Genomic DNA, 27,737 nt, shown 5'->3' with positions numbered 1-27,737 from the left:
ACCCAACCATGCTCACACCCTGATCTCAGACTTCCATTTCTGTAGTTTATAAGCCACCCAATCCGTGGTGTCTGTTATAGCAGACTGAATAGACAAGAACACAAACCAAGAAAGTTGCATTTTCTAAAAGTTCCATCTGTTAATAAACATTTAGAAAATGTATACTGTACTCAGTAAATCAGATCACCAACTATTTTGTCACTAATTGACGCAGAGACTATTCAAATTGACTACAGACAAACAACTGATGATGACTCAGCCTTCCGCTCATTTAACCACAGACAGTACTGTCAAACAGACTGAAGGTCAACGGATTTATAAGGAAGACACAGTACGACAGACCAGATGATAATAATTTGGGGTAATCTTTTGTTGAGCATGTACCATGTACAAAGAACTTTCATACATAATTTTTGATCTTCACAATAGTCTCACTCATTAGATATTATGTTCTGTACAAGTGGGGGCTTACTTGGTGGCTCAGTAGTAAAGAATCTACCTGCCAATGCAGTAGATGCAGGTTTGATATCTGAGTTGGGAAGATTCCCTGGAGAAGGAACCCACTCCAGTATTCTTGCCTGGAAAATCCCATGGACAGAGGAGGCTGGTGGGCTTCAGAGGAGTCCATGGGGACACCAAGAGTCAGATATAACTTAGTGACTAAAACAACGAACAAGAAGCAGCAGCAAGGAACTGAGACTCAGTGAATTGAAATAACTTGGTCAAAGTTCACGCAAATAAGTGAATAAAGTACAGATGTTAATCAAGGACTATTAGGTATCATAGTCAGTGTACTTTCTGTCCTGCCTATACAAACCAAGAAATGCCTTAAAGTAGGTAGCAAAAGCTGGCTTCCAGGGAATGAGGACAAAGAGAAAAATATCCAGTAATTAATGATCTATAGGATCATTTATTCTTTATAACATAAAGTTATATTGTCTCATTTCCCTCACAATATTTCAGGATAAATAACTGTGTACATGTATGTGTGCAAGTATGTGTGTATGTGTATATACATACACATATACATGAATATATGCACTCCAGGGTTAAAATAACATTTCAGATCCAACTGAGGCATCTACACTCCAAAAGTTATCATTAGTAAATTTCAACTATCATTATCTCAATGTGCACTACAGAATCTGTTAACGGGCATTAAGAAATGTAAAAAAAAAAAAAAATTCATTGGTGAAAAGAATGGTAGTCAAGATATGTCCTAGGCTTCCCAGGTGGCCCTAAGTGGTAAAGAATCCACCTGCCGATGCAGGAGACACAGGTCAGATCCCTGAGTAGGGAAGATCCCCTAGAGTAGGAAGTGGCAACCCACTCCAGTATTCTTGCCTGGGAAACTGCATGAGCAGAGGAGCCTGGCAGGCTACAGTCCACGGGGTCACAAAGAGTCAGACACAACTAAACACAAGGTATTTCAATTAGTTTAAAATGTCAGACACAGACCTGTTGGTTACAGAATCCAAAATATCGAGAGCCAGTAATGTTTAAGAACTAAGAATTTTTTGTACATTAGGAAACCATTATGAATGTATCTAAATGGCATATTAACCCCAACTACAGTCTGAAGTAGCAAGCACATTAATATTTCTGCAGCTAGGAACAAAGTTATTTGCACTAAGCAGGATAAATAAAAACTATAATAAATAGCCTCATGTCAATTCAAAGCATTCGGTTATCAGAGCCTATTGGATTTTGGTATGACAGATAAGGGACTGTGGACCTGTAACTATGAATGGCCAAATTACTTAGTCAAACTGCAATTCAGCCAAAACATTTCCTCTGAAAGCTGATATTAAACATCACACGTTATGCTGCAATAACAGTGTTCCAAGGCAATCTAATAACCCTTCACCCCTCCAGAATCTGGCTGCTGACAACGATGTACATTCAGAATGTGGCTGGACGATAAGGGAAAAACCACAGTATAAGGCTGTTCCATGGCCACTACAACAGGCACAATGGCCACGTTCTGGAAGAGAGTTACATTTATTCATAGCAGATGCTCCCGTATCTTTAATCAGATCAGGTTTCTAAACTCAACACAGATAAGAACCAGCACTGGAATGACAAAGATCCAAGAGGTGGGTACACAGAGACGTCATCAGCAACAGCTAAAGTTCTGATAACAAAGAAGAAAAAGAAAACTATTTTTAAAGGAAGGTAAGAGCCTGGTAGCAGGCAAAAAGATTTGGATTCCAGTCTCAGCTCTGTCTATACGAGCTGTGTGATCTTATGTCTTGCTTAACTTCTCTCTGCTTCAGTTTATTCATTGACAATGTTGATGAAAATTCTGCCTATCTCTTATGGTTGTTGTAAGGATAAAATAATACAAGGGAAGAGCTTAGCACACAGCCTGACCATGAGGAGATGGCAAATAAAATTTATACACTAAAAACAAAGCATAGAATCTCACAAAGCATAGCAACCTGAATAAATTTGCTACCAATTCTTCAGAACATGGAGAGCACCGTCACAATTCAGGTTAGAAAAATGTCATCTTGGCTGTGTGCTGTGCCTTTGAACATGTCATTTAACTTCTCTGAGCCTAAGAGCATTACAGTAAACCAAATATTCTCAACGGAAGAGATAAATGGTTTTTTGGTGGGGTGAGGTGGTAGAGTAAGTGAGAAAAACTGGCTCTTTTTATGAAGAAATCATATACCTATAAAGTACCAAGAGAGATCACAGTATTACAATGTCCTGGGAGCAGGAAACTGAAAGTGTTCTTTAAGGGGGATGATAATGTCAAAAAGGTTAAGAAACACCAGTTTAAGTGAACTATAAGGTTCATGTACAGCTCTTACAGTTCCTTAATTCTATCTTCATAACAATAATGCCAAGAATTCAAAAAATGTTTAATATAGGTTCACGTACTATACTTAAGAAGGTAAGGAAAGATTTCTATATTCTAGAAATATCTCCAATTAAACAGTTAAAAATTGTAAATATCATTCTGTTTAAAATAAAAAATCCTAGCAATAGAGCTATTATTCATGCTGGGATTCTGTGAGCCACAATTTTGTTGTATTTTCTCTGCTTCATAGATAATAATATATCTAAATCATGTCTAAATATTAACATGTTTATTCATTTCCCCCTGAAATGCAGAAAGAAAAATAGAGTAAAGAGAATGACTTGTTAACTACTATGAAAATGGAACACTGTGGTCGTCTCAGCTTTGATAAATGAAAGATCACCTTGGAATATAATTCATTTTTAATTGCTTCTTCCATCTAATCTAACTACTGCTGTAGGCTGCCTTAAAATATTTACAAAGTAAAAGCAAAAAAAAGAACTGGAGTTGCTAAATAAAGCAGGCCACACATTCCAAAGTGATCAATTTTTCCAGTATTGTTTACAATATAAACAAAGTCATAATTCTTACAGATGGAATATTTGGAAACACAGGCGAAGTACGCTTAAGGATGATCTCTCTCATCCTTACGTTTGGGGTTTCTAACTGAGATACAATCGACATATGTGACTATATTAGCTTACCATGATCTGATACATGTATATACTGCAAAATGATTTGCACAGCAAGTTTAGTTAACATCCATGACCACACATGGTTACAGATTTTTCTTGTGATGGGAAATTTTAAGATTTAGTAACTTTCAAATACACAATACAGTATTGTTAACCATAATTACCATGCTTTACATTACATCCCCAGAATGTAAGTTTGTACTTTAAAGATGCTTTTAATTCCCCTTCTTCCCCGCCTTAGTTTTAGAATCCTTACTATGCCCAAATTATCTGTCACAACAAAACAAAAGCAGTTGTTCTAAAATGATAGAAAGATCAATATTACAACTATATTCTGCTTTAACCACTTCAGAGTTTTGTATTTCCTACACTTGTTTTTATCTTCTCCAGAATCCAAGGGAGACAGGGCAACATATTCATGTTCATGAACTGCCTCATAATTTTGAGCTTCCCAAAATTTACAATATAGATTCTAACTAAAAGTGACATTTTAAAAATGTACAAAATACATCCAGATCAAACTGTTACTAAACATTTGGCTTTAATTCATTACTAGTAATATGTATAATAAGTGTTCCATTTTATTCACTGCAAAATAAATGTGGTTTTGATATCAAATTAGCTTTCAGGCATTTGCATCTGAATATATAAGATGCGTGTGAAGTCATAATTTCATTTAGACACAGGTATTCCCAGTACTGTGCAGGAAGTACACACTTTCTTTTACTGAAGATGAATATAAATACACAGCCTTAAAGAGATGCTAACCACTGTTAACACTGCCTCAAATTCTAGATGTTCAAGTGACAGAAAAATTTCTCTTATAAACACATGCTATTTTAGACTGTTCCAAACATACTGACAAGACAGAGTAATGGAAAGAAAAGATAATAAATGAGTTGAAGCCCAATATACACTTAGTATATTTCAGGAGTCTAGTGTGGATCCATGTGTTCACATCCTCAAATGAGGATAACCTGGCCAAATAGCACATGTTTCACTATTAGGGATAATGTTACCCTGAGGCGCCATAATACCAAAGTGTTCCTTAACATCAGAGTACCACAAAATGTATTCTAGGCAATGCTGAGAGGCATAAGAAAATCAGAACTCATAAAATGACCACTGTCAAGGTTTAGACTTACTCAAGGAAAAACTCCATAGTAGAAATTCAATTAGCTAACGTATCACACTCTATATGAAGTGTGATAATATGAACTCAGCACAGCATAATATTTTTAAAAAATAATAATAAAATATGCATCTAGTAGGCACATCTTCTACATGCTTCCATGAGAAAGTCAAAGCAATCAAATTCTCAACTTGACAATATACACACATACACCTGCCAAGGCCTCAGCAATACCTTTGTTTTAGATTGATCCATGATGTTTTTAAGTACTCCGTGGTTTCTTTCACATTTCTCGTGTCATCACTACCATATTCTTCTAGCAGTTTCTGCAGGACATTATCGAATGCCATTACAACACCATCTCCAGGAGCCAGTTCTTGAAGCAACATCTAAGGTGTAATTTCAGATGTAATCATTAACACTGGATCATTCAGTTACAAATATGACCGAATCACTAGGTCCTTTCACAATAGGTTTTAATATGTTTCAGACACAGATATCAAAAGAAAGGAACACATTATAAGACAAATTCTCACATGTAAGCTCAAACAAAAATAATTCTGGAAGTGAAAAGTGATCAAGTACATAGCAAGTACATAGCAGATGGTGTTAAAAGATTACTATCTTTTCCTCTCTGATATATTTTAATTCCTCAAACCATTTGTCTTGTTCATTACAAATGCTATGCATCTGATCAAAACAGGAATATGCATCTCATAGGAATGAATTTACTACAGAGTTAGTTCCTCTATATGCACTTGGAGATACAGAAAGGTCTACAATATGGAAATCTTCCTGCCCCTGGATCACTATGCCTGCTTACAAAGTTAACTGTTGGGTGGATCCAGTAGTGAAGCAAGGGTTACTGAGAGTTGCCTGAGTACACTGTATTGATGCTGTGTGTCCATAGGCATTGGCTGTATGATACATGTTTTTTTTTTATCCCTGAGAGCCCCTGCATCAAGATACTCCCCATGAAACCTAAATGACTAATGAATGTTCCCATAATTTTTGTAGCAACTCGCAGAAAAATCCACCCTAGAGTACCAGAAGAACAGAACCATGCTGCTAATTCAGTTCAGTCGCTCAGTCGTGTCTGACTCTTTGCAACCTCATGAACTACAGCATGCCAGGCTCAAACTCAAGTCCATCGAGTCAGTGATGCCATTCAACCATCGCATCCTCTGTCATCCCTTTCTCCTCCTGCCTTCAATCTTTCCCAGCATCAGGGTCTCTTCCAAGGAGTCAGTTTTTCATATCAGGTGGCCAAAGTATTGGAGTTTCAGCTTTAGCATCAGTCCTTCCAATGAACAATCAGGACAAATTTCCTTTACAATTGATTGGTATGATTTCCTTGCAGTCCAAGGGACTCTCAAGTGTCTTCTCCATCACCCAGTTCAAAAGCATCAATTCTTCAGTGCTCAGCTTTCTTTATGGTCCAACTCTCACATCCATACATGACTACTGGAAAAACCATAGCTTTGACTAGATGGACTTTTGTTGACAAAGTAATGTCTATGCTTTTTAATATACTGTCTAGGTTGGTCATAGATTTTCTCCCAAAGAGGAAGCATCTTTTAATTTCATGGCTGCAGTCACTGTCTGCAGTGATTTTGGAGCCCAAGAAAATAAAGTCTTTTACTGTTTCCATTGTTTCTCATCTATTTGCAATGAAGTGATAGGATTGGATACCATGATCTTTGCTTTTTGAACGCTGCGTTTCAAAACAGCTTTTTCACTCTCCTCTTTTACTTTCATCAAGAGGCTCTTTAGTTCTTCTTTGCTTTCTGCCATAAGGGTAGTGTCATCTGCGTATCTGAGGTTATTGATATCTCTCCCAGCTATCTTGATTCCAGCTTGTGCTTCGTCCAGCCCAGCATTTCTCATGATGTACTCTGTAAATGAGTTAAATAAGCAGGATGACAATACACAGCCTCGATGTACTCCTTTCCTGATTTGGAACCAGTCTGTTGCTTCATCTCCAGTTCTAACTGTTGCTTCTTGACCTGAATACAGATGTCTAAGGAGGCAGGTAAAGGGTCTGGTATTCCCATCTCTTTCAGAATTTTCCACAGTTTAATGTGATCCACACAGTCAAAGGCTTTGGCATAGTCAATAAAGCAGAAGTAGATATTTTTCTGGAACCCTCTTGCTTTTTTGATGATTGAACAAATGTTGGCAATTTGATCTCTGATTCCTCTGCCTTTTCTAAATCCAACTTGAACATCTGGAAGTTCACAGTTCACATACTGTTGAAGCCTAGCTTGGAGAATTTTGAGCATTACTTTGCTAGCGTGTGAGATGAGTGCAATTGTGCTGTAGTCTGAGCATTCTTTGGCATTGCCTTTCTTTGGGATTGGAATGAAAACTGACCTTTTCCAGTCCTGTGGCCACTGCTGAGCTTTCCAAATTTGCTGGCATATTGAATGCAGCACTTTCACAGCATCATCTTTTAAGATTTGAAATAGCTCAACTGGAATTCCATCACCTCCACTAGCTTCGTTCATAGTGATGCTTCCTAAGGCCCACTTGACTTCACATTCCAGGATGTCTGGCTCTAGGTGAGTGATCATACCATCGTGGTTATCTGGGTCATGAAGATCTTTTTTGTATAGTTCTTCTATGTATTCTTGCCACCTCTTAATATCTTCTGCTTCTGTTAGGTCTATACCATTTCTGTCCTTTATTTGTCCATCTTTGCGTGAAATGTTCCCTTGGTGTCTCTAATTTTCTTGAAGAGATCTCTAGTCTTTCCCATTCTATTGCTTTCCTCTATTTCTTTGCACTGATCGCTGAGGAAGGCTTTCTTATCTCTCCTTGCTATTCTTTGGAACTCTGCATTCAAATGGGTATATCTTTCCTTTTCACCTTTGCTTTTCACTTCTCTTTTCTCAGCTATCTGTCCCTCCTCAGACAACCATTTTGCCTTTTTGCATTTCTTTTTCTTGGTGATGGTCTTGATCACTGCCTCCTGTACAATGTCACAAACCTCTGTCCATAGTTCTTCAGGGACTCTGTTGATCAGATCTAATCCCTTGAATCTGTTTGTCACTTTCACTGTTTAACCGTAAGGGATTTGATTTAGGTCATACCTGAGGGGTCTAGTGGTTGTCCCTATATTCTTCAATTTAAGGCTGAATTTGGCAATAAGGAGCTCATGATCTGATCCACAGTCAGCTCCCAGTCTTCTTTCTCTGACTGTACAGAGCTTCTCTATCTTTGGCTGCAAAGAATATAATCAATCTTATTTCGATATTGACCATCTGGTGATGTCCATGTGTAGAGTCTTCTCTTGTGTTGTTGGAACAGGGTGTTTGCTATGACCAGTGCATTCTTTTTTTTTCTTTTTTTCTTTTTTTTTATTAGTTGGAGGCTAATTACTTCACAACATTTCAGTGGGTTTTGTCATACATTGATATGAATCAGCCATAGATTTACATGTATTCCCCATCCCAATCCCCCCTCCCACCTCCCTCTCCACCCGATTCCTCTGGGTCTTCCCAGTGCACCAGGCCCGAGCACTTGTCTCATGCATCCCACCTGGGCTGGTGATCTGTTTCACCATAGATAGTATACATGCTGTTCTTTTGAAACATCCCACCCTCACCTTCTCCCACAGAGTTCAAAAGTCTGTTCTGTATTTCTGTGTCTCTTTTTCTGTTTTGCATATAGGGTTATCGTTACCATCTTTCTAAATTCCATATATATGTGTTAGTATGCTGTAATGTTCTTTATCTTTCTGGCTTACTTCACTCTGTATAAGGGGCTCCAGTTTCATCCATCTCATTAGGACTGAGTCAAATGAATTCTTTAACGGCTGAGTAATATTCCATGGTGTATATGTACCACAGCTTCCTTATCCATTCATCTGCTGATGGGCATCTAGGTTGCTTCCATGTCCTGGCTATTATAAACAGTGCTGCGATGAACATTGGGGTGCACGTGTCTCTTTCAGATCTTGACCAGTGCATTCTCTTGGCAAAACTCTGTAAGCCTTTGCCCTGCTTCGTTTTGTACTCCAAGGCCAAACTTGCCTGTTACTCCAGGTATCCCTTGACTTCCTACTTTTGCATTCCAGTCCCCTATGATGAAAAGGACATCTTTTTTGGATGTTAATTCTAGAAGTTCTTGTAAGTCTTCATAGAACTGTTTAACTTCGCTTCTTGAGCAATACTGGTTGGGGCATAGATGTGGATTACTGAGATATGGCAAGTTTTGCATTTTTGAGATTGCACCCAAGCACTGCATTTCAGACTCTTTTCTTGACTATGATGGCTACACCATTTCTTCTAAGGGATTCTTACCTACAGTAGTAGATATAATTATCATCTGAATTAAATTCACCCATTCCAGTCCACTTTAGTTCACTGATTCTGAAAATGTCGATGTTCACAGTTTCTAACTCCTTTTTGACCACTTCCAATTTACCTTGATTCATGGATTCCAATTTACCTTGATTCATGGACCTAACATTCTACAGCATTTTACTTCCATCACCAGTCACATGCATAATTGGGCACTGTTTTTGCTTTGGCTCCATCTCTTCATTCTTTCTGGAGTTGTTTCTCCACTCTTCTCCAGTAGCATATTGGGCACCTACCGAACTGGGGAGTTCATCTTTCAGTGTCATATCTTTTTCCCTTTTCATAATGCTGCTATTTAGAAAAGAATATTCTGAATATAATGATTGAAATACTGATATCGTTTTCAATTGCATTCCTCTGGTTGAGTCCAAGGGCTTTGCTGATTATTATTTTTTGAGTCATTTGGTGAAAACAAATCAGCAGATAGCATAGAGAATGATAATGATAGCATAGCATAGAGATAGATAGAGAATGATCCAGAAAACCAGGATACCTGGCCACTTGATTTTTAAATTGCAATCATGAAAAGTCTACAGGTCTGAAGAATAAAAACATGCTGCCCTGTTTGAGATTTTGCTTCCTGTATATTCTATATTATATCCTTCACAAGCATACACCTTCATCTAGGCTATCTGAAGGGTAAATCAATGTTATACCAAAATATAACCTAACAACCATAACCTCCAATTCAAGAATATTTTCTATGATTGTAGAGAGGTTTAAAACAGCACTTTGAAGTACCATAAGTGTTCAATAACATCAACGCTATAATCAAACTAATCATAAAAAAGGTACTTGCTCTGATGATATTGATAAAACAGTTTGGTTATAAAGGTATTAAAAGAAACGAAACTTAATACTTGATTTGTTCACTACATGTCTGCTAAGTCTCTTCAGTCATGTCTGACTCTTTGTGACCCTGTGGACTGTAGCCTGCCAGGCACTTCTGTCCATGGGATTTCCCAGGCATGAACACTGGAGTGGGCTGCCACGCCCTCCTCCAGGGGATCTTCCTGATCCAGGGATCAAACCCACATCTCTTAAGCCTCCTGCATTGAAAGGAGGGTTCTTTACCACTAGTGTCACCTGGGAAGCCCTTGTTCACTGAGTCCTCATGAAAACTTTGGGAGATTTCATAAATAAAAATGACCTTCAACGTAAATACAGAAGGGAGCAAAAGGAGGATTCCTGAGATTCTGAAGGTGTTTTCTTTCTAGATTTTGGTTCATGGGTGTGTTTCCATCTGCAAAGAATCAGCGGGCTGTAATTCTGGAATACATGTACATTTCTACTCCTTATTATTCTGGAAATTTTCCAAAAAACCTTTCTGGTAAAATTCTTTATATAAATTTCAGTGTACATTCTAAGCACTTGGGAAAACTTTATGATAAGGGTTCTAAAAATTATGGTTAACAATAGACTAAAAAAGCATATCCCACAAATTGGTAATGCCAGTAACTAATGAGCCTTACTTACTTGATTATCAGAAATCTGTTTGACAAGTGGATCCCTTCGAGCCTGTTGAAGAATGTAGAGGCGCGCCTCATACTTTCTCATGAGCTCTTCAGTCTCCTCCCTGTGATCATCCCACTGGAGACTGTCAATAATCATGTCCTCCAGCTGCTGCCGTCTTAGCTCCACACCATGCTGAGTGTTATCCCACTGGTTCTTGACCTTTTCCACTGGAGGAGGCATTACATTAAAAAATAAAAAATCCCAGAAAGCAGCCATTAGGAAAAGGAAAAAATACATGACACCAAATTCATCATAAATAAGGTCATATGGAAAAGAGAAAGGTAGCCAAATGGTACATACATTTTAAAGGAATTTTATTATGTCTGCCACACTATATGACTGATACATTTCTGAAATCATCCTTGAAGAAAAAAATGTTGAATTAAACTCTATTCTGATCACATTAAAATATCTCACAATAAAGATATTTACTATTTTAAACTGATAAACAAAAAATTATTTTAAAAATTAATTCTTACCTAGTTTATATTTATAGAACCCAGTCTGAAGAAGGGAGATTTTGACAGTACTTTATGATATAATTTTATGACCACAGACACAGTCACTTGTCATCCTCTAAGGAAATGCTCCAAGGTAGCATTGATTTTAAGAGAAAACAAAATATTTAAGAGTTCTTTTCACATTTGTTTTTCTGTAGCATGAAACCTCTCTAAAAGGAAGTGTTTTTATATATTTAAGAGAAGCACTAAAAGTAAATGAGATTCAAGTTCTATGTATCAACAGTTTCTATTATAAAAAATCCATATTGACTCTTCCTCTCTCTTTTTTTTACTCTTTCTTTTTATTTTTCTTTCTTTGATTTTCTTTTTCTGTCCCTTGCTCTTCTCGTTTCCTCTCTCCTACTTTCCTTCCTCTTCTATTTTCAAGAGGGAGTTATGAAAAAGAAGGGACTTCCAAGATGGCACTAGTGGTAAAGAAGTCTCCAACTGGGTTCAGTCCATGGGTCAGGAAGATCTCCTGGAAGAGCAAATGGTAACCTCAGCTGCCTGGAGAATCCCTTGGACAGAAGAGCCTGGTCGGCTACAGTCCACAGGGTTGCAAAGAGTCAGACAAAACTGAACACACACACACAATCTACCAATTAATTTAAAAAGAAATAAAATGGCTCACTTAGTAAAAACACACCAACACTGTGAGATACTAAAAGTTCTCTGCTAACTCATCTCTTCTAATAACTTTGCTGGCGCCACATTCATGTTGAAATCAAAACATGTTTAAGATGGGGAACAGTTGACTTTCCTTGAGAAATATTAGGCAAGGTAAGAAAATACCTTCCAGTTTATATTCTGCCACAAATATTTATTAAGTTCCTAATTGGTCCTGGGCAGTGTGGGAAATCTTGGGGCCAAAGAGGTGAATATTTACAACTTATAGAAGGGAGAGAGAATTAATTTTGAGATATACAATGAAATTATGCAGGGGGGGAGGGCCATGGCAGGAACTAAAGATAGAAAATACAGTTCACCAGGGACTAAAAGAGGGTGGGAAAGACTTTGCAGAGTGGGTGACATTTTATCTGCTGAGTAGAATTTCACCTGGGGAGAGAAGGCCAAGAAGAAGAAAACATAATGTGAATAAAGGTAAGAAGCCTAGGAAATGTCAGGACATTATAAAGAACAGATATCGTTCAGAACAGCTACAGACAGTGCTGAGGGCTAGAGAGAGGAAGGGAATGATGCAAGCAGACAGTGATTGCCCCTACATGACATTCTTAAGAATCCTGACTGTTTTGTATGTCATACAGATTTAACAGAAGCCTTTAGGCCAGAAAGCCAATTTGAAACAGGGAACTTTGTAGCTGCTGAGTTGTACTTAATTTTTGTTTTGTTTCATGTTGTATTTAACTAAAGTATTCTCAAATTAGAGCCAGGTACAGAGGTATACAGTAGCTACTCAATATATTTTTGGAATGAATTCTGAAAAGAGGAGTTAAAAGACTTGGTAAGACTTGATTTCAGTGAATATAAAAGGAGAATGGATTTGCATTCCCATGGGTTTCTCTAATTTTTGTCTTTTTGGTTTCTTTAAAAGAAATTCTAACCTAAATGGAAAAAAAAAAAAGAAAACTTCAATGTATTACTAATTACTTAAAAAGTAATGTTATTCATAGTTTAAGGAACTCATAAGGGAATTAATGACAATCTTCACAAAAAATTAAAAAAACAAGGGAAAGCTATTTTATTAATAGAGATTATCAAATATCAAATTATCAAATAATATTAATTTCTGGCTGAATAATCTTCAAAAATGTGCATGTTACCATTTTCAAGGAAAGTGAATGATGCTGTATAATTTTATCTTTTAAATCTTACATTTTTCAGTGATTGCTGTTCTCACATCTGAACTGGAAGCTTTATTTTTCAGATTCTGTGCCAATGTAAAGACATAATCGAGCTGAGGATGGCGCTGTTCTAAGTCGGCCTTTGTGATCTGTCAAGACAAAATGATGGTTAAGATAGGTTAATAAGCCATACGATAAAAACACTATCAAAGCATAACTGGTGGGCTGCCATCCAAGCTGTTGTTTTCCTCCTGAAAGGAGCAGTGAGGTATCAGTGATATAGAGGAGAAAGTACAGGATCTGGAGTCAGAGGTCCCAGGTTCAAATCTTAGCTCTCCCACTTATTATCTGGATCACCAGGCACTGTAATTTACCTCTCTTGTTTCCACAAAAAGAAATAATAAAAGCACTTGCAGTTCAGCTATATCAAGTCTGAGGAGATTAAATGAAGAAAATCCTTTTGAAAACTAAAAATTATGTTCAAAACATTAGCAATGGGACTTCCCTGGTGGTCTCTGGTTAAGAATCCACCTCCCACTGCAAGGGATTCAGGTTCAGTCATTTCTCTGGGAGCTAAGAGCCCACATGCCTTGGAGCAACTAAGCCCGCAGAGCCCGTGTGTCTCAACTAGAGAAGCCCATGCCCTGCAACAAAGACTTAGTACAACCAAAAACCAAAAACATTGGCAGTGATTTCTGGAGCTGATGCTCTGCACATCTGTCCTACAACGGAAATGAAACATAAACCAATGGCACCTACAGGGTGCAGATGAGGAGTTGGAAAAATTCGAACTGGAAGAACTGCAAATTAAATAACCCTAAACACAAAGAGTCGGACACAACTGAGCGATTAAGCACAGCACAGCAAAGACATAAAAAACTGCTGCTTGAGAAAGTTTGAGTTTCTTAGGAGGGAAAAGTTAGCAATATTAGGAAAACAGTGTGTTTTAGGTATAGAACTCACACAGAGCCATAAAGATTAAAATATACAACTTCCAAAAAGAATCCACAGCTCTTCCTCCGTGAATTCACTAACTTTTCAGATTTCAATTATTCCTATAGTGTCAAGTATTATTTCTAAATGGCTTATTCACAACTTCTAATCCTAAATCACACAGAGACAGTTCAATGAATGCTGATCATTTCCTTGTAAGTGGCATAAGGACCTCTCAACACAATGTATCTGAAACTAAATCAATCAAACCCTTATCCACATTCCATTTCTTCTGTTCCTGATTTCCATTAATTGCAATGACATCATCTCAGCCACTCAGAAGGGCTTTTTTCCTTGTTTTAAGCATCTCTTGCACTATTCCCAGTCTTCTTACTCAAACAGATCATTGTTATGATCAGTCTCCAGCCACAGTTTTAAAAAGAAAATTGGAAAAAAAGATGCTTACCGATGGCTTACAGAATAAAAGTCCTGAGAGCTTTTCTTGGTCCACAAGCTCCTTCAGAAAGTGAATTGATCCGACTTCACTGTCTTCCCACTACACCTCCTTATTGCACAACTGTTGAAACATCCCTCATGCTCCCCACCGCAAATCTTTATGCACCCTGGTCCCTATACCAGGAATGTCATTTATTTTGTCTCTAAGCATCAAAATTCCACATAGTCTGCATTCCTTCACTGGGGATGTAACCCCTTCTTCATCCTGGTTCCTCTGCCACCTGGCCTGTACCTGCCCAGTGGCTTTTATTAGACTGTGCCTGGTCACATATATCTTTAATATGGGAATAAAACTGGTACCTACTTCACAAGATTGCTAAAGTGAATGAGATAATACATGTTAAATACTTAGAAAGACACCTAGCATACACTAAGCACTTTATAAGAGTTAGTGATAGCTGCTATTTTATTATTTTTCATAGTTCATTCTTAGTTTCTATCTGATATATTCTTTTCAGCATCCCTAGACAACACATAACCCAGGACCAAAAATACATTGAATATGGAGAAAGAACTTTAAAATTGATATCAAATGGCATATGTACAGAAATAAAATTATAGTCAGGAGAGTCTCACTGATGATGTCAACAATTAAAAAAGCTCATTATGAAATACAGGTTGAAAAGGCACTTCAACAAATGCCTATAGGACACTAGGGACTAAATTAACACCAGTTTACATTTATACTGATAAACGGCCAAATTTGGGACGTCAGTTTTAGCTCGTAAAAAGAGAGGCTACAGCTCACATTCTTAAGCAAACAACACAAATGCAAGAAAAGCTTTATTCATCAGAGCTAGCCAGCATGGCTGACAGATTAAGAATTTTGTAAGAGGGACGTGGACTCGGCTCTGAGGGCCCGGGGGCGGACGGGCGGTCCATGTCGTGAGCGTCTTGGAGGCGACCCGGTAGGGCCGGGCCGCCTCACACCTATTGCCTCTCCAGTCAGTGAATCGGCAGCTGAGCTTCTGCGGTGTCAGCGGGACCTAGGAGTGGACGGAGACGATAACCTCGCTGAGGAAGGGCTCGCCGCTGTTCACTGCCACGCAGAGTCCCCCTAATTAATCATTTTCGAGGTCCCGCTTTCCAGACACAAGCACAGTTGCTTTCCTTGTGAAAGTGAAGTCGCTCAGTCGTGTCCGACTCTTTGCAACCCCATGGACTGCTGCCCACAAGGCTCCTCCGTCCATGGAACTCTCCAGGCAAGAATACTGGAGTGAGTTGCCATTTCCTTCTCCAGGGGATCTTCCCAACCCAGGGATCGAACCCAGGTCTCCCGCATTGCAGGCAGATGTTTTACCATCTGGGCCACCAGGGAAGCCCCCAAAGCGGTTTATTAACAGAAGAGTACTGAAAATTGCAGGGGAAGGAAGCTGTTGGGGCCATGTACTGTGAGAGGCTGGGTGACCTGCTTCAGCGGTCGGACTCTGTGATGGCTGTGAGCCTGACGCCCCAGACCCAGGGCCTGATCAGGAGGCGGGAACTGAGGTTAATGAAGCCCACCGCCATCCTCACCAACATCCGCAGAGGTCTACTAGTTGATCAAGACGCCCTGGTGGAAGCCCTTCAGACCGGGCTCACTAAGGCAGCAGCGCTGAATGTGACATACCCAGAGTCCCTGCCCAGAGATCATCCTTTGTTGGAGCTGAAGAACGTCATGCTGACACCTCACAGGGGAAGTGCAACTCATCCCGCAAGACGGACAGATGATGGAAAATTTGGTTGAAAGCATCCTGGATTCTTTCAGTGGCCCTCCTGTTCCTAAGGAAGTGCTGCTTAAATAATTTATGTAAGTTAAGAATTCAGTGGGATGAAAACACAGCAGATTAAATGGGAAAGAAACACTTTTTAAAAAAAAGAATTTTTTAAAGCTCATTCTCGCAGAGTTTAAGATAAACACAAGCGATCCAAACAGATCTTGTCTACTCCTGTGCTGTGGTGTTTCCATGACAAACCTTTAAACTAGGTACCTACTTTCATTCGCGAAATTGTCTTATTGATCTCTTCTACATCCCCGACGGTGACAATGTTGGACTTCAGCATCTGGTCGATCAATACCAGCCAGTCGGCTAGTTCTGTTATCGTCTTATCCAGATCAGCAGGAACTGAAATTTCTGAAGTACGAGGAGACGGGACAGGAATATCTGATGCAGATGATGCTAGCACCACCTTTTGGACACTGGGATGAGCTGAAATTAAAAATGAAGCAAAGTGTTAATAACACAGCAGGATAATCTGATATTGGTGATATAATGGAGATGTATGTATATGTGTATTTATGTAAATTTTAGTTTAAGTAAGTAAAATGATTGAAAGAGGTTTTTTTAAATTTTTAATTGAAGGATAATTGCTGTACAATGTTGTGTTGGTTTCTGCCATACAACAAGAATCAGCCATAAGTACACATACATACCCTCCCTCATTTTTTTTTTTAATAATCAAAGGGCAATGTTATTTCCTGAAGTATCTATAGGACTTATGGTTGCAATAAAGCTAATTAAAGACAGTCTCACCATATTTTGGGCTTCTCAGGTGGCACTCATGGTAAAGAACCCAGCTGCCAATGCAGGAGACAAAAAAAAAAGCAGGTTCAATCCCTGGGTTGGGAAGATCCCCTGGAGGAGGGCATGGCAACCCAGTCCAGTATTCTTGCCTGGAGAATCCCATGGACAGAGGAGCCTGTCAGGCTATGGTCCATACGGTCACACAGAGTTGGGCATGACTGTCGCAACTTAGCATGCACACAGCCTATTCAAGGGCAGCAATAACTCAAAAGCAACTAACAGGGACTAAGACTGACATCAAGAGAAAATTTTTAAAAATACATCAATCATGAGAAAGTTAGGAGTGTTATTTTATTTTATCAAGATGTTTTTGCTTTAATTATAAAGTCAATTTATCTGTAATTTTCTGTCCTTTTTTTTACTTAACTCTATAACATGAGTATTAGTCATTCTTAATAAACATCATTGTGAATACCTAGGTAATAATCTTTATTTATAGTCACTAACTTTTAGTTACCCCTTTTCTTACAGCTGGATACTTAGACTCCTCTTGAACCTTTACTTTAAAAAAGATTTGCAGATACAGTCAACTAATATTTGACAAGGGAGCCAAGAATATACAATGGAGAAAAGATAGTCTTTTCAATACATGATGCTAAGGTAATTGGACATTCACATGTAAAAGAGTAAATTTGGAACTATGTCTTATACCACTTGCAAAAACTAACTCAAAATAGGTTAAAGACTTAAATGTAAAACCTGAAACTACGAAACTCCTAGAAGAAAACATAGGAAATGAAGCTCCTTGACACAGGTCATGGTATTGACTCTTTGAATATAACACCTGAAGAATATAACTGAACAAGTGGGACTACCATCAAACTAAAAAGCTTCTACATAGCAAAGGAAACCATCAACGCAACAAAGTGAAAAGATGACATACACAGAACAGGAAAGAATATCTGCAAACCACATCTCTGTTAAGGGGTTAATACTGAAATATATATGTATTCATATAACTCATATTAAAAAATGAGAAAAATCCTATCATTTGAGACAACATGGATGGACCTTGGTATTATGCTAAGTAAGTCAGCTAGATAAAGACAAATACTGTATGATCTCACTTATATGTGGTATCCAAATAAGAAAAAAAAAAATTTCATAGGAAAAGAGATCAATCAGACCTGTGGTTACCAGAAGTGAATGGGAAGGGGGAGGGGAAATTAGAAAAGGTGGTCAAAAGGTACAAACTTCCAGTTACAAGATCAACACTAGGGATGTAATGTACAACATGAAGGCTATAGTTAACCCTGCTGTATAAGAAACAGAAAAGTTAAGAGTAAATCGTATGAGGTCTCCCTATAAGAAGAAAATTTTTTTCTCTTTTCTTTTGTTAATTATGTATATATAGAAAAGATGATCCATTTATGATAATCATTTCACAATACATGTAAATCAGACCATCATGCTATACACCTCAAACTTATACAGTGATATATGTCAGTTATTTCTCAATAAAACTGGGGGAAAAAACTAGGTTTGAAGATGCAAAGTAATAGGGTATGAAACTCAAAGTTAGTCATAATAAGCTAAAAAAAGACTTTGCAATTCTAATGTTTCCATTAGTGCCAGATGCTGAGCACAGCCTCTCACAGGCTGTCTTTGTAGAAGGGTGGAGGATGTAAGCACCTCACAAAAAAGTAGCACTAGACTAGGAAACACCTGCTGGCAGAATCCCACTCAGTTCACTTAATGGACAGGTCCTGGATATTCCTGTTCTTAGTTGCCTTTCTTGATCTTCACAGGTTCCAACACAAGACTGTCATTTTGCGCTGTCCATCTGCCATATTTTCCACTTAGACTTATGACACACACTTAAAGACACAGACTTTAGTCTTTCTTCTCTGTGAGTGAAGCGTTTAGATGACTGACTCAGTCCATTCCTGCTCACTGATTTTCAGTACAGATTTTATAAGCTCAGAAAGGCACAAGCCCTTGGTTTTGCTTTTAGAAAACCTTGCCAGGCTGGGCCCCCAGATTTGATGTGGCACATAAGCTAACTCTGCCAATGTAGGTCAAAGCTGATGAATACTTGGCACAAGGGCTGTCTCTTTGTCCTCTTTCTGTGCATCGCAGACATTTCTAACAAATTACAATTTTTCTCAATGACTTAAGATGTACCTTCTCAACACAACATTCCATAGAGCCACTGCCAATCAAAAGAAATCAGTAAATACATTAAAATCTAGCTTCCATTCATGGCTCTAAGGGACCTGAAAATTAAGATATCTTCTGGTCATCCATCAAAGTCAATTCAGACCATCTATATTAACCCTTTCCTTCCCTAAATAGTCAAGTTTTGACCTAAACTGTGTATGTGATTACTTTGCTTTTCTTCTGTCCATATGTAGGGGCTGATCAGCCATATATAAATGTTTAGATATAATATTCCAAGTTCAAAGAAAAGCTTGATAAATCAGGATCCCTCCCATCAATAAACTTAATTAACAGCATTATAGAGTGGTTAGTAATACTTTTAACGGTTTGTTTTTCAAAAGAACAAAAAGAGCTTAAAAATCATTATTCTGAAAGCTTTAAAACAAACTTTATACCTAGGTGGTTAACATTTGTCAGTTTTCAGGTAAGCTATTATCAACAGAACTTAACACAGGTACAGTTTTATCTATCAAGGATACTTTTAAATTCCTATCGCAACACTGAAAGTCAGAGAACATAAGGATACTCTTTATATTAAGGAATATTAAAGAAATTCAACAAAAGCGATTTTGCTCTTAGTCTTTGCTTACTTGTCATCTTCTAAATGAGGTCTCATGCCACTCTTTTTAAAATCTCAATATTCTCTCAGCACACCTGATTTCTTCAAGTGTTCCAGAGCCAACTCAGTGGCGCAGTCTCTGTTACACATCTCTGCTTCTCTTCTAACATACCATGTATTTCATTCATTTATGTGTATTTACTGATGAATCCCTGACACCTAGAACTATACCTGGCACATAGTAGATGCCCAATAAATATTTGCTGAATTTAAAAAAAAAAAAAAAAGAACTTGCAAAAACAAAGCTACAACAAAACTAGAAGAATAACAACTTGTAAGATGTATCTTTTTGTATCCTTACATTTCTTTGTAATTCTGTATCTTTACATTTCTGATTGCCATCTTAGCAGATAATTCCCAAAACAGAATCACTGGAGTAAAAAATATGAAAACATTTAATGTATTAACTATTAATTGCCAAGTCTTTTTCCTTAAAAGTTGGAAATGTTTAGAAAAACCCCGACAGGTTTGTAACTTGACAAAATTATATATTCGAACTCCGATTTTAAAATTAATTTGGAAAGAAAAGGGTCAAGAATAGTCAAAACAATTTTTTTTGGATAGAGGGTTATGCCCTACCACATATTTAGTTGTATTTCTCAGCTAATAATGAATGATTAACTTTGAGTATTACAGATCCAAACATTCAAATAGACCACAAGAAAAGAGGAACCACAGAACATAGGTGGCAGAGAAACCTGACCTTGGCAGAGACTACACTGTAGATCAATGAAGAAGAATTCACTGGTCAATAAGTGGTGCTGGGAAAAGTCATGACCCATGGCTGCAGTAGGAAGGTAATAGGACAGATTTTGATCTCATATGCACCTTAGGAAAGCTAATTCTCTGTGGAATGAAAGACCTGAATATGAAAACTAAAATTGTAAAATATAGAAGAATATCTTTATGATTTCAGAGGACTAAAGGAGCTCTAAAATAAATCACAAAAAAGAAAGCTATTAATAGATCACTAATTTATAAGAATTCTGAAACTAGTACTACAAACAAAAATTTTAAAAGCCACAGATTAAGGGAGAAGGTAGGACTTCCCTGATAGCTCAGTTGGTAAAGAATCCTCCTGCAATGCAAGAGACCCTGGTTTGATTCCTGGGTCGGGAAAATCTGCTGGAGAAAGGATAGGCTACCCACTCTAATATTCTTGGGCTTCCCTTGTGGCTCAGCTGGTAAAGAATTGCCTGCAACGCGGGAGACCTGGGTTCAATCCCTGGGTGGGAAAGATCCCCCTGGAAAACGGAAAGGCTATCCACTCCAGTATTCTGGCCTGGAGAATTTCATGAACTGTATAGTCCATGGGGTCACAAGGGGTCGCAAAGAGCTGGACATGACTGAGCAACTTTCACTCACTCACTCATCATTTGCAATGCACATTCCAAACAAGGAATTAGTAACTTAAGTATTTTTTTAAAACTCAAAAGACATCAACCAAAAAAAAAAAAAAGACATCAACCAACAATCCACAGAAGAGGAAATAAGAAAGACAATAAACATATTTTTAAAGGCTAAAGCACACAGGTAACTGAGAAAAGACAAATTAAAATCAAGCTCCCTATCTCCACAGATCACATGTTCCAAATGTGATGTCTGGGGATCTCTGGGTCCTGAGAGATCTTCCAAGGAATGTGGATGCCTAAACCATAAGCATCATCATCATAAGTTATTTGCCTCTTCCTGCTCACTCTTTCTCAAATGTAAAGTGTCATTTTACTCAAGGCTACGAGACATATGATATCACAACTAAGCAAATGCAGAGGCCAATACAAGAATCCAAGCGTCTTCACTTATGCCAGAAATTTAAAGATTTTCAAAAATGTGATGCTGTCTCTTTTCTGATTTTTTCTGTTTTGGAAGATACACTTTCTTATGTTAATACCTTATAAAATATTTTATTGATAGAATGTATTTTTATTATTGTCATTTGAACAAATTAACAAACAAATAGTCTTTGAAATTTCTCAGTTTTACTTTCTAATTAGGTAAACATTGATAAACATAACACACAAACAAAAGGTCTTTGGGGGTAATCAATAATTTTTAAAAGCATACAGTAGTTCTGGGGATAAAATGTTGGAGTGCTGAGAACAACGTAGAACAATGAATGGAAAGGTTCATATTCAGCAAGTGGATAGATAATCTGGAACAACTAGTCTAGACTATAGTTAGTGAAGTAAAGTTGCCAATATTCACCATGGTCACCCCAGTAATTCACCATGATATACCATGGAGAATAACTCACCCATCATTCTGCCTGATCCTCACTGTTACTGTTTGTAGTTTTAAAAAATTGAAAACAACCTACATTATCCATCCATTGCTTCATCAACATCTATTAAGAACCTACTATATGCAAGGCACTTGACTAGATGCTACAGGTATGGGAATGTATATGACTTCCCTGGTGGCTCAGATGGTAATAAAGCGTCTGCCTACAATGCGGGAGACCTGGTTCGATCCCTGGGTCGGGAAGATCCTCTGGAGAAGGAAATGGCAACCCACTCCAGTCTTCTTGCCTGGAAAATCCCATGGATGGAGGAGCATGGTAGGCTACAATCCACGGGATTGCAAAGAGTCGGACACAACTGAGCGACTTCACTTCACTTCACTTCAAGACAAAGGCCTTGACCTCGTGGAGGTTGCATTCTGGTGGGGGTGGATGGATATATGAAAGTGAAAATGTTAGTTGCTCAGTCATGTCCAACTCTTTGCGTTCCCATGGACTGTAGTCTGCCAGACTTCTCTGTTCATGGAATTCTCCAGGCAAGAATAGTGGAGTGGGCTGTCATTCCCTTCTGCAGAGGATCTTCCTGATCCAGGGATCAAACCTGGGTCTCCCTCATTGCAGGCAGATTCTTCACCATCTGAGCCACTAGAGATGGATATATGGCATACAGTAAATCTAATGCAAGAAGTTGGAGAGAGACAGGATGGATCTTGGAGAGGGGATGTAACTGAGTTATGGTGCTCAGGTCAGGAAGGGCCCATCTAAAAAGGGAATATATGAGAACTAAGTGAAGTGAGTATGTGAAACGTAATAACTGAGGGAAGGACATGTGGATAAGAAAGAAAGAAGAAATAGCAATGATGCAAGGGCCATAAATGGAAATGTTTTTGACATATTAGAAACAGCAAGAAGACCAGTATGTTTGAAGCAGAATGAACAAAGGAAAAAGTGGTAGAAATGGGATTACAGAGGTAGGTAGCAGACAGATCATACCTGGTCTTCTGGACCATGGTAAGGGAGCAGAAATCACTTATGTATAGTGGAAGTGATTAAAAGACTGAAATCAAAGGAATAACACATCAAACTTGTTTTCTAGAGCTATTGCTTGGCTGCTATCAGAATAATTGATGAGGGGTAAGATGGCAACCCACTCCAGTACTTTTGCCTAGAGAATTCTGTGGACAGAGGAGCCTGGTGGGCTGCCGTCCATGGGGTCACAAAGAGTCGGACATGACTGAAGTGACTTAGCATTAGCATAGCAAGATAAGAACAGAATCTGAACAGTAAGTTAGGAGAATATTCCAACAATCTATATGAAAGATAAATAGTTTAAGATCAGGGAAGTAGTTGGGATGGGCCATGGAACTGGCACAAGGTGGCAATGGATTGGATATGAAACCCAGAGAAGAGTCAAGGGTGACTCCAAATCCACTGGCCTAAGAATTGGCCAAATTACCTAAGGTTATAAAGTGTCTAAAGTCATGGGACTGGTGAACAAAGCTAGAGAAGAAAGTTCTGAGGATTGAGGTATACCCATGCCACAAAATACTATACATCAGTTTAAATGACTATACTAGAGCTACAAGCATCAAGATGTATGCTAATGAGAATGATCCAGTAGAAAGGAGACAAAGAGGACCAGTTAAACTCAAGAGAAGATGTGATCCATAGCATAAGTGGAGGAGGGGATGGTCTTCGAAATGGAGATAAGTCTTCCACAGAATAGGAAGAAAGCATGTAGTTTGTGGGTACACAGGTAGGTAGGTGGAGGGAGTCGGTGATGGGAAAAAGAAGACCTCATTGAACAAACAGTACTTTCGTTTTTAAAAAATGAGATGAGGTCATTAGTAGAGAAATGAGGAGCAAAGGGCACTCAGAAGAAAGTGCAATAGGTTTGTCTTCAGTGTTGAGTGCCTATCCGAGTGTAGTCAGCAAGAAGCTAGCATGTATAGACCTCAAAGACAATACACAGGTGAAAGAAGCACTGTATGATCCCATTTACAGGAAATATCCAGAGCAGATAAATCCACCAGACAGAACACAGATTGGTGGTTGCCAGGGGTTGGGGCAAGAAGGGAAGGGGGACAAACTGCTGAGGAAGAGTTTTTACTCTGGAGTGATGGAAATATTTTCAAACTAGATAGAGGCGGTGGCTGCACAACACGAGAATGCCCTTGAATTGTCCACTTTAAAACAGTTAACTTTATTTTTTAATATAATTTTTAAAAGAATAATAAAAAAACGGAATTAAAATACTGTATAGGAGGAGCGGAATACACTGGAATTAGCTTCAGGTTTCACACTTCAGGGAGGAATATCTTATGAAGAATAAACTGCCCACCACATGGAAGGTGTAGTTTTGCTGGCAGCTTTTTGTACTTTATTTTTTATTTTTATTGTTTCGATACGTATTTTTAAATTTTTATTGGAGCATAGTTGATTTACAACGTAATGCTCTTTGTACTTTTAAATATGCATTCAAATTTTCCCTGCTCCTTTGCCATAATGATGATACATAATGATGCAAGTCACTGGCACTTCTCTGCATATCTACAGCATCAGGGCAAACAGAAAGAGAATAGTATATGGGTATGGATGATGGTATTCTCAAAAGAGAAAGCGTTCTTCTAAATGATAACCTAATGTGCTTTTGCAAAATGCATCAGGCCTTTTCCCTATGGTTATGGAGTTGAACTTGAGGTGACAAAGCAGCAGGACCCAAGTGCTAATCCAACTGTTTTGGACCTTGATTGACAAAACCAGTCAGGTGCCAGGTATTTCCAGTACAAGGTATTGGGAAATACAATTAAAAACTGAATACAAACTTGGCCCTGGACAAGCTTCCCATCTCAATTGAAAAAAAAAAAAAAAAAGTCTTGTCACTCATCACTTTCTGACTCCAAAAGCGGAACAGGAGAAAGAAGGGGGGAGTAGTGAGAAGAGGGGGGAGGGGAGTAGGAGCAGGAGGAAGAGGAGGACAGAGGAGGACGGGGAGAGGCAGAGCAGCTGGCACACAGGAAGCAGACAGGGTTAACCACATCTGAGGCTCTGCCCGGTGACTCAACAGCAGGAGAGCCGGCCAAGGTGGTTCAGAGAGCTTGCAAAGCAGTGATTAATTAGCAGAGGTCACAGTGGCTCTGGGGCAGTAGATTGCACTCTAGTCTCAGCAAAGAGAAGGAAATGAACAGTGAGAAAACGCTCTTCATTCCCCTAAGTGATCAGCATTTGTCCACAAACAGCCTCCCTGAGATGGACACCTCTTCCGAATCCCCAACTCCTGCTCCCAGGGGTATCCAAACTTTCTTCTTTCAGTCATCATCAATGCCTAGTTACACATCTCCAGAACATGCTAACACAATGACTTACCGTTGAGTTGCTGAAAAGCTGCATGTCCCTAGAAAACTATTCCCCCAACGTCCCCACCTTACCTCTCCCCTTGCCTTCAGCAAGCTCTTTTGGAGCTCAGGTTCCACGCTGGCCTCAAGAAAGGCTAAAACTCTTACTTCCTGTGAGAGGAAATGCCTTGCACACACTAGGCAGTGAAATACATCTTGTGTTTAGAGAGGACATTCTTTTCAAACGGTTGAAAGCAGAATGATAAGTCATAACTGCATTGTGTTTTTAAATGTTTTCCTAATTCACATACAACGCTCATAATCCTAAAATTCTGCTACGTTTATAAAAAATTTTGTGAAGGAATAAACTGTATCTTACCAGCAATTCTCGTCTGAGCAACAGAACAGGGATCCTGGAAGCGTTCCTTCAGCACACCAGGCACTTCTCTGCATATCTACAGCATCAGGCCAAACAGAAAGAGAAGAATAATATATAAATACGGATGATGATATTTTCAGAAGAGAAAGCGTTCTTCTAAATGATCTCGCTGCCGTTTTCCTGCCCCTCCTCAATGCCTAAGCTTCTGTGTCCACTTTCACTATCCACTGCGGTCTTGCCTGACCCCCAGCTGACATCAAGAACATCATCCAGTCCTCAGCTGGCCTGCTCTTGTACAACATTTAATGCTGCCGCTCCATCTCCCTTGATTCTCTTAGTATTTTACAATCCTGATTTCACTCCCACCTCTGTGACAGATATTCTATGCTTGTCCCTGGCCTCTCTCCCTGGGTCCTGGTCTCTAATTGCTTCATTTATCAAATGGAGTTTTAAGAGACTGATGACTTTCCAAAGCAGATCTTCAGTCATACTCTTCCTGTCAACTGTATATTCAGATATGTCCAAGTGTGTATTCATCACCTGTCTCCCTGACATGCTCTTCACTCTCTGTCTTCTCTAGCCCCTGTCATTTATGCTTCTTTTCCCTGCAATGTCTTTCCCTCCAATCCTCCACCTGACTAATATTCATTCATCTTTAATAAATTAGCTTGGATATGAACTCCACAAAACTTTCCACAGCTACCACCCAAAGTTAGGTAGGTTCTCCACTTATATATTCCCACAGATACCTCCTTGTTATAATTGTTTATCTACCTGTCTCACCCACAGTGAGCTCTTTGGGTTAAGAAGCATTTTCATACTCTTGGCTACATTTCCAGTTCTTAAAATGGTACCTGGCATAAAATGAGAACCCAGCAAAATCCTACTGAGCAAATAAAAGCATGAGTGAATGAAAACTTCCAGATTAGTATTTCCTAAAATGTGTCTGTTGAAATTCTTTACATGATAAGCCTTGCTTTTGCTTGGTCTTAGATTCTCATAATTCACATAATTAGTGTAGAATCTACGTAAAGTCCTGTGATAAAGGAAGGTCTGTCTGATACTGTGCTCCCAAAGTGACCACTATGCCCTATTCTACACAAAACCCGTTGACATCCTCTGTGTTAAATAAATACATGTGCTCCCACTGAATATGCACAAGCTGAGTCTGGCATATTGGACACGGGGCCAACATGTCTGAAAAACAGCAAGGAGAGAGGGTAACAGACGAAGTCAGAGAGATAACAGGAAGCCAGAACACGATCAGCCTCATAAGCCACCTTAAGGACTTTGGCCATTACTCTGAATGAGAGGGAATACTATTAGTGGGTTTTTCTCGGGAGATTTACTTGACCTGAACAATTCTTAACAAATACTTTGGTTGCTTTGTTAAGAAGAGACGGACAGAGGGGGAACTAAGATGGCAGAGGAATAGGACGGGGAGACCACTTTCTCCCCTACAAATTCACCGAAAGAACATATGAACGCTGAGCAAACTCCACAAAACAACTTCTGACCGCTAGCAGAGGACATCAGACACCCAGAAAAGCAGCCCATCGTCTTCGAAAGGAGGTAGGACAAAATATAAAAGATAAAAAGAGAGACAACAGAGTTAGGGATGGAGACCCATCCTGGGAAGGGAGTCTTAATAGAGAAAGTTTCCAAACACCAGGAAACCCTCTCACTGGCAGGTCTGGGGGAAGTTTTCGAATCTCGGAGGGCAACCTAACTGGAGGGAAAATAAATAAAACCCACAGATTACATGCCTAAAAGCAACTCCCAGCAGAAAAGTACCCCAGGCGCCCGCATCCGCCACCAGCAAGTGGGGGCGGAACATAGAGGAGCAGGTGGCATTGCTTAGGGTAAGGACTGGGCCTGAGTGCCCTGAGGGCAATCAGAGGGAGCCAAGGTGAGATAGCAACTTAAACTGGGGGATAGCAAGAGAGAATTAAGTTGGGAAAAGCCCTAAACTTAGGCACTACCCGCCCATTTTTGCTTGGTCTTAGATTCTCATAATTCACATAATTAGTGTAGAATCTACATAAAGTCCTGTGATAAAGGAAGGTCTGTCTGATACTGTGCTCCCAAAGTGGCCAGAACGAAGGACTGAGCAAATACCAGAGAAGAGGAGCCAGCGGCAGACCGGCCCATCCCCCGCCGGAGGCAGGAGGGGGG

The 27,737-nt window shown here is 39.0% G+C and overlaps 1 protein-coding gene across 8 annotated transcripts in view; it reads right to left on the bottom strand.

The window, feature by feature from the left end:
- UTRN (utrophin) overlaps window positions 1-27,737 on the bottom strand; it is a 538,889-nt gene that overhangs the window by 258,584 nt on the left and 252,568 nt on the right. For all 8 annotated transcript variants that reach the window (XM_043457450.1, XM_043457448.1, XM_043457451.1 and 5 more), the window contains 5 exons: window positions 25,563-25,638; window positions 16,241-16,455; window positions 12,849-12,966; window positions 10,477-10,682; window positions 4,871-5,025 (listed from right to left, as the gene is read on the bottom strand). In XM_043457450.1, the coding sequence (XP_043313385.1) occupies window positions 4,871-5,025; window positions 10,477-10,682; window positions 12,849-12,966; window positions 16,241-16,455; window positions 25,563-25,638 (770 nt within the window). The remainder of the gene's footprint in view (window positions 1-4,870; window positions 5,026-10,476; window positions 10,683-12,848; window positions 12,967-16,240; window positions 16,456-25,562; window positions 25,639-27,737) is intronic.

Source organism: Cervus canadensis, chromosome 33 (genome assembly GCF_019320065.1).
Source record: "Cervus canadensis isolate Bull #8, Minnesota chromosome 33, ASM1932006v1, whole genome shotgun sequence".
In the NCBI taxonomy this organism is placed as follows: domain Eukaryota; kingdom Metazoa; phylum Chordata; class Mammalia; order Artiodactyla; family Cervidae; genus Cervus; species Cervus canadensis.
Note: the sequence above shows the minus strand (reverse complement) of the source record. Positions and strands in the feature narration are given on the sequence as shown.